Source organism: Drosophila rhopaloa, unplaced genomic scaffold (genome assembly GCF_018152115.1).
Source record: "Drosophila rhopaloa isolate 14029-0021.01 unplaced genomic scaffold, ASM1815211v1 contig_2, whole genome shotgun sequence".
Lineage (NCBI taxonomy): Eukaryota > Metazoa > Arthropoda > Insecta > Diptera > Drosophilidae > Drosophila > Drosophila rhopaloa.
Window position 1 is genome coordinate 9,277,143 of NW_025335083.1, and position 8,423 is coordinate 9,285,565.

At 40.9% G+C, this 8,423-nt stretch overlaps 1 protein-coding gene across 1 annotated transcript; it reads left to right on the plus strand.

Moving 5' to 3' along the window:
• Window positions 1-4,634: 4,634 nt before the first annotated feature.
• LOC108040744 (mitochondrial 2-oxodicarboxylate carrier) lies at window positions 4,635-5,577 on the plus strand. The gene has a single exon (XM_017118327.1). It carries the CDS (start codon window positions 4,675-4,677, stop codon window positions 5,575-5,577), a length of 903 nt encoding a protein of 300 aa, XP_016973816.1. The 5' UTR covers window positions 4,635-4,674.
• The last annotated feature ends 2,846 nt before the right edge of the window (window positions 5,578-8,423 follow it).

The following is an 8,423-nucleotide window of genomic DNA, read 5'->3' on the forward strand; positions in this document are numbered from 1 at the left end:
GGGACTGGGAATGGAAATGGTCATGGAAATGAGTTGGGAATAGGCAAGCGAACGGGAGTGGTAGTGGGAATGGGCCATGTGCAGTGCAATAACTTGCCAAACTGACAACATGTCCTTGGGGTCTACTTTTTTCGGGAAGAGCGTACGCGTTTCATCGATAACAGCTCGTCCTCATCTAAAAAAGGGTGGCGCTGGGGGCGGTAAAGATAGTGTATCTGTTCATCATATGTCGGGGGACATCTAGGGGACTACAGTGCCCGAAAATGTTATCTGATAATAGTCAAAGAATATTTTTTAAATAATAATAATAATAATAATAATGGTTAAACCTTTTATATACCACTAATGATAATGGACATCATAACCAATAATAATTCCATAAAACTTTAAAATGTAAAATTGAATTCCCTTGATTTTATTCCTTATTTGATATACATTCACAGATCTATGCGAAACATAAATAAAAACTTATCGTAAGAGTCTAAAAGAATTCATTATTATCTTAAAGGAACCCATTGTTTTGGGAGGTTTTGTGGTAAATAAGCTCAACTTTTCCAAAAAGTCCAAATGTGACAGCAACATTTCTGTGACTCCTTTAATCTCTTTTTTTTAAAGTTCGGCTTTTACATTTAATTTAAAACTTATCCTATTATCCTATTATTATCCTATTTTTAGTTATTTTCTAGCACATGCATTTACATTTAGTCAACCGATTATAACAAATACTTCAAAAATATCCGATTATAACAAATTTTTCGAAAACATCTGCTAATAATTTCCAATAAAAAGAATTGTTTCTCAAATTACTCCGCGTTTCTCTAACTGCATTTGGCTTGGCAAACAATGAGAAATCATGCACAAATCGAGCAAATTGCATATTTCTTATTTCTTACGCTGGCGACTTTTAATTTTTTATGCGAAATGCAGTTGAGACACGACTGCGACTGCAGATCTTTTTCAGTTTTCCGCCGCCGTTTCCATTCCGATTCGCCGAAAATGCATTCCCCGATGGCCAAAGAAAGATGAGGACGATGGGAGCCCAACCGCATTCCTTGACTTTGCCATTTTTCAAACGCTATATTTTGTACGCTCGTGTGTGACTTGTAAATTTCCCTTGTCGGACTCTTAGAGGCGCTTGATTGAGCTCACGTTCTCCGGCTTCTACGGCTCCGGCTTCTGCTCTTTTTCCGTATCCGTCTTCGGTTTGACTGTCAGACGGAGTGCACACTTCGCTTGAATTTTTATTCAAAATATATGAAATGGAGTGCATACTCGAATAAGCCCTGAAATTAAACCGGGCTGGGAACACGCCTTTTATTTCCCCCGTGAGTGCGAACGAAGTTTGCCGCAATTTTCGTTTAGTTTCGTAGCTCGGAGTCGGACGTGAGCCCCGGAATTCCTGGGGCCCAAATGAGTTTCCAAACTTCGACATCATTGTCTTTAATCAAAGAGCATTAAAATGTGCATGCGTTGAGCAATATCCTAATCCCAACCCGGATCCCCATCCGAATCCCTTTCTCAGCGAGTCCGGACTCCGGAGTGGCATTTTTGCATGTCACACGGCGTATTGCGAAACATGAGTATGTAAATTTTTTGTTCTGTCCGTACCCTCCTTCTATTTCTATGCTGAGCTCTTATGGGTGTTCCCTATGCCATTATACTGTATTAAGTACAGAGTTGATTTCACATGTGTCCCCAAGTTGGGGTGGCTGCTGTGAAAAATGTTGCAAAGATGCAAAACAACTGTTGGCAGTTTGTCAAATTTGATTTGTCATACATCAAATGGCTTTAAAATGACAAGGAGATGTCTGATGTGCTGCTGACAGTGGGTGAGAAGCATTGGGTGGGGTTTCACCATTTCTTTTATTTTTTTTACAGAATCCTGTAAAGGAAAAAATAAAGTGAGAAAGTGAGTGAAATTCTGTGGGTTTCTCTTTATTCTGCTGGTGAGGGAAAATGTCCAGCAAATAACTAAAGTGTTGATGTGTAAACTCAATTGTGGGTTGTTTTTTGACATGGGGCTGGTCAGAAAAGATTTTACTAGATAAGGGTTTAGGTAATTAAATGGATTGTGTTAGCAGAATATTAAATAAGTGTGGATGAGGTATATAAAACATGGTAAGTTTGTTTATTTTGTAGATTATAAACCTTATGCAAAACGCAACTGATATATGATCTTATATTATCCTACACTTTAAAGCTTATGATTTTCAACGTATACTTTCCATTGAACTATCATTAATCAACGTAATGTTGAACCCGGTGAGCTTCTCTACTTAATAGCCAAGTCATCAGTCACATGGCCAACTCCAAATGCGAACAGCTTAAGCCGCAAAGTGCTGCCACTTCACCTCGCTTAAGAGCCCTGCTCATTGCCCTAATATTCTAATATAAATTTAACACTCTCCATCAAGAGTGCGGCCACCTCAGCCCCAGGATACCAGGATACCAGAACAACAGGCAAACAGGAACAGCCGGCGGCAATGAGCTGACTTATGAACAACGACCTGGGCAACGTAACCCCACGCCAAGGGTACTTGAGGCCAACAAGGCAGGCAGTCAAGGAGGAGCTGAAGGACATGGAAGCGAAACTCATTTGCCTCATCAGGCCGAGGAGAATAGGACGCTCCACAGTTGGTTGTGGGCTGTGGCCAGGACCTGGTCTGCAATTGTGCACCGTGACAAGCAAATTGCCAGGATACACACCTAGCCACAGACAATGCCGGTCCTTCACTCCGCTCGCGTGTTAAACTTTGCCGAATGGACTTCGCTCCACTGCACTTCACTCCTCCCCACAATCATCCAACCCTTGAACCACCACACACACACACATTCCAAACTGGGCCAAAAGAGCTCGGTTGTGTGTGGATGAAGATGAGCAGCGTGGGCTGGGACTGGCCTGTGCGACCATGACTAATTTGTTAGCAATTATGTTGGATTGACGTCCCGGATTGGGCCACATTAGCATAATTGTTGTTATGAGATCGCCCAGGAGTCCACCAGCATAACAGACATTTTGATGCGGAATGGGAAGGGGGGGGTTGGATGGGGTTGGAAGTTCCTACATACATTGCACTTGACATTCATTAACATGGCACTCGGAGAATCATTAAGGGGGAGCTACAAGAGGCGAGGGCAATGTGTGACGAGACGTAAAATAACAAGAATGGTCCTTTAAGAAAGCCCTTAAATGTGCCCTTAATTACAGGCGTTGTAGCCAAGTCTATAGGGACTGTTAATTCATTTGCAGTCTTTTAATACCCAGTGTGAACTAAATTGGTTTCTAATTTTAGCTAGAGTTCTTATTAGGGATATATAATTTCATTTTAACTGATAAATTGCTAAGAAATTAATACAAGGGATGCATTCATATCTCATCAATAGTCAATCTAATACACCAGCATTGAAATCATTTACTTTTTAGCGGTATAGAAGGTGTACCTACCAATACGAAGCTAGAACCAGATGGGAATTATAGCTTCGTATTGATGATATTATATAATTAATGTTTGTTCATAGCGACCTAGGTATTAATTTCGACTAAACTAAAACCTACTTTTGAAATTTAGCAGTTATAATTTTAAGGTTAATACAAACAAGAAAGGAAAGCTAACTTCGGGCGGAGCCGAAGTTGATATACCCTTGCAGAATACTCTGTAAATTATATTCTCCAAAATTATTCATATGATGCATTCTTAATACTCATAAAAAATCCCAACTTCCTAACTTTAAAAACACCAAAGTTATTGCATTTCCGATCAATCAGTTATATGGCAGCTATAGGATATAGTCGGCCGATCCTTATGAAATTCGGCATGGATTAGCCAAATATAAAACCCATAGAAAATCCCAACATTCTAACTTTACAAACACCAAAGTTATGGCATTTCCGATCAATCAGTTATATGGAAGCTATAGGATATAGTCGGCCGATCCTTATGAAATTCGGCATGTCGGATTGATTAGCCGAATACAAAACCCATAGAAAATCCCAACTTCCTAACTTTACAAACACCAAAGTTATGGCATTTCCGATCGTTCAGTTATATGGCAGCTATAGGATATAGTCGGCCGATCCTTATGAAATTCGGCATGTCGGATTGATTAGCCAAATACAAAACCCATAGAAAATCCCAACTTCCTTACTTTACAAACACCAAAGTTATGGCATTTCCGATCGTTCAGTTATATGGCAGCTATAGGATATAGTCGGCCGATCCCGGCCGTTCCGACTTATATACTGCGTGCAAAGGAAAGAAGGGTGTGTGCAAAGTTTCAGTTCGATATCTTTAAAACTGAGAGACTAGTTCGCGTAGAAACAGACAGACGGACAGACAGACGGACAGACGGACAGACGGACAGACGGACATGGCTATATCAACTCAGGAGGTGATCCTGATCAAGAATATATATACTTTATAGGGTCGGAGATGTCTCCTTCACTGCGTTGCACACTTTTGACCAAAATTATAATACCCTCTGCAAGGGTATAAAAATTATTAGTTAAAATTAAATGTTAGTACCAGTTCTGCCAAAGAGGTTTTACAAGTTTGTTTAATTGGAGCAAACGGATACCTTTAAGTTGGCTTTTATGTTAATGTCGAAAACGCTGATTTCCTTTTTATTTGACAAAATGGTTTCAGACGAAATTCCAAATTTGTCGTCGTCGCCCGAATGCCGATCCTTTGTGAGGCGTCGGCCCGGCCTGACGCGCACTACCAATTCCTGGCTGGCGGATTGTCGGGCTTCCTGGAGATCGTCTGCTTCCATCCCCTCGATGTGGTGAAGGCCCGGATGCAGATACAGGGCACTACTCCGGTTCGTGGCGAGGTCATCTACCGGGGACCTCTGGACGCCATCGCCAAGATCTATCGCCACGAGGGGCTGACTTCCTTTTGGAAGGGCATTGTGCCACCGATTTGTGTGGAAACTCCAAAGAGAGGTGCCAAGTTCCTGATGTACGAACTGTTAAAGCCGTACTTCTACTTCGGGGCCCCTCAAGCCACTCCACTGACCCACGCCATGGCCGGCTCACTGGCCGGAACCCTGGAGTCCTTCATCGTGAATCCTTTCGAGGTGGTCAAGGTCACGCAGCAGGCTAATCGCGAAAAACCCCTGAAAACCTTGTCGGTGGTCAAGTACATTATCAAGCACGATGGATATGGCATCGAGGGACTATATCGTGGTATCACGGCGCTTGTCGCACGAAATGCTGTCTTCCATTTTGGCTTCTTTGGCTTTTACAACGCTATCAAGGACTGGGTTCCCATCTCGCAGGACTCTGCCTCAGAACTCCTGCGAAAGGTCTCAATTGCTGGCTTCGCCAGCTCACTCGCTTGCGTGATGACCGTCACTTTGGATATGGCCAAGTGTCGGATTCAAGGACCCCAGCCGGTGAAGGGCGAGGTCAAGTACCGGTGGACCATCGATACGATAAGGACGACTTTCAGGGAGGAGGGTGCCCGAGCTCTGTTCAGGGGTCTCGGGCCAATGGTAATGAAGTCCGGTCCGGGTGGGGCTTTGCTGCTGGTGTCTTATGAGTATTTATATGATTTCTTCAAAACTAAAAATTTTTAATCTTTTTATAAAACATATTTTCTTAATAAAATATATATAACTAAAGTTTTAGGAAATAACTACACAATATAATGTTGAAAACATCGGAAGAAACGTTTAGTTAGCTGTTTATCCTCAAAGTCTATAACTTTTACTTAGCTGTTTATCATTGAACAACGATTGGTTTAATAAAATTCACCATTTTTAAACTATCCACTTAATTACAAACCCAATTGACAACATTCAAATTTTATCTATTAATGAGAGCACTAACTTAAAGTCATTGATACATTTGAATTTAAACAGTAATTTGATAATCGATATAATTAAGTGCTGCAATACATTTAACATCTCATTTACGTGATGGCTCAATAACTACACTCACTTTTTCACCTCTAATTACTCAAATATCTCTTACCACCAAGTCAAAATCTGTTTGCCTGCCTGTTAATAATGGCCACCCAAATAATATAAATTAATCTTCGAGACTCGAAAAAGTCCTTTCAATAGCTCTGCTTGTGTTTTTGTTTCAGTTTCCACTTCCGTTTTGGTGTTTCCCCACAAAAACACACAGAGAAACATGACCACAGACCGCAGCTCCGCATGTTTTACAATTTACACTTAATTGTTTAGCACGACAAGAGCAGAAACACCGAAAACAGCAACTGAAACGGCATCAACAAGACCGACAATTATAAGCCAGCCATAACAACAATTACAATTACACGGAACACTTACAGGGGAAATTATAATTAATTTATGCCGAGTGTTGCAAGTGTTTGCTTGGACGCCTCTAAGTGAGCTACTGAGTTCCTTTTTTTTTTTTGGTTTCATTCCACTTGACACTCGCACCTAATTGCGTGGTAATTGAAGGGTCCTGCAGGACGAAAGGAATGGCAATTAAGAGTCATTATGGTGGGTTAAACGGAAGCTGCCAGCAGAGCAAAAGGATCCGGGTTCTTATCCGAGGCATTATAACATCTAAAATCAAGACCCAATCAAGCCACTTAATTCCCTCTAAATCAAAGTAGAATGCTTGGCCAATTTGTCTGACTTCGACTACAAATCAACATTTGTTGCCATCAATCAAATTTTGAATACAAACAAGCTGGCAACGAACTTTTCCTCTTCAAAGGGGTGAAGAGGTCATCAAATAGAGTTTCATGCTTAATTAGTTTTAATGCGTAATAAGCATATTTCGGCTGAATTAGCCAAAAACATCGACCGTAACTGCGATTGCAACTGCAACAACAGCACAAATGTTCAATTGTAATGGCAATTTGGGCCTTAAAGTATGCAGTGCACATTTTCAATTATTCATAGTTGAAATTGCAAATGCGTAATGAAATGAAATCAAAAGCAGAATTTCCGATATGTGCAGTCCAACCTAATTCCGCCCCCCGAAAATCCCTAACCCAATCGATCTCGTCCCCAATGGAGTGGAAATGCCCTTGAGCCGTTTGCATGTTCATGTCGACGTCATTTTCCATGGTATAGTAATTACACTAATCTATGTTTCGAGTGTCCATGTGTGAGTGTGTAACTGTGTGTATGTATGTGTGTGTGTGTGTGTGTGTGTGTGTGTGTGTGTGGGCCTATGTAAATGCATTTGAAATTGACCCTGGAGACATTTTCGTTTGCCAGAAAATGAAACCCAAAACGCATTTATTGTTTTGTCCTCTTGTTGTTTGCTGTTTGCTTCTCAGTTTGTTTAATTGTTTGCCAGCTCCAAGTGTTTCTTGGTTGTTGGCAATTTGTCGACCGGTTTAAATTTATTGTAAACAGAGCAACGAACAGAATATTGACCAAATTTAAATAATAGTTTTAGAAAATGCTTTATTAATTGAGTGAGATATGGCACAGTTTGAAATTTATAGTGTGCTTATTTACGGAACAACTAACTGATTTGATTATGTCTCTCTAATGAGTCCATTAAAAATAAACGATAAAAATATTGCCAGTGAGGGGGAACCATAAACTATTTAACTCAGTTGCTCAGTCGATTGCTAAACAAATTTAGCTTTGAAAAATTTCGAAAAACAAATTGAATTAACACAGAAGTGCACAATACAATTTAATTGCTCTGGTCAGAGCGTTGGCAGTGTTCTCCTCAGCTCACTCTGCCACCAGTGGTCATGTCTAGTCAATAAAATATGAATTATTTGAAATATTCAAACGCCCCAAATAAATCAAATGCCAACACTCAACACCATCAAAACGAGGGCGAGTAGGAGAGAATGAGAAATTTACAAGTATTTTTTGTGTTGCTGAATTGTGTGCTGGCTGCCAAAAAATTTTCCAACTGAGGATAATATTTTTTTATCAGGAAACAGCAAAAATTTGTGTTGCCGTTGTGGTTGTCTAAATAAATTTTTTATTGACCATGGTTAACGCTTCACTGGCCAATAAACAGAGACAGGCGCGGGGGTCAGGGGCGTGGAAAAGGCAAAAACCACTGGAGAATGCCAAATTGTGTGGCCGAGGGGCGGCGGCGGGCGAAGGAGTGCTCAAAGTTCTGGCTTCCCACACAAACGCCTCAAAGCATGCCACAAGTTATTTTCACAGCCCAGCTCACTCACACAGCAGGCAGTCGAGTGTGCGTGGTGAGGTGCCTTTGTGTGTGTGCATGTGTGGGTGTGCTTGTCTGTGTGGAACGAATAAATGTATGAATGAACGAATGAAATGCTCAAATTACACATGTTATACAATTGTTGGCAGAAAATATGATTATGCTTGGGGGATAAAGGCCAGCAGAACCCCGAATACGCCCAACGAAATTTCAAATGTCTAAACGTGCGTTTGTGTTCCTTCTTAGAGGTGTTAATCTGGAAGAGAAAATGACGACTACATTTATATACCCTTTTCAC

Bases quoted from the DNA above. Each gene is read 5' to 3' on its own strand.
- LOC108040744 (XM_017118327.1), top strand. From the start codon at position 4,675: ATGCCGATCCTTTGTGAGGCGTCGGCCCGGCCTGACGCGCACTACCAA.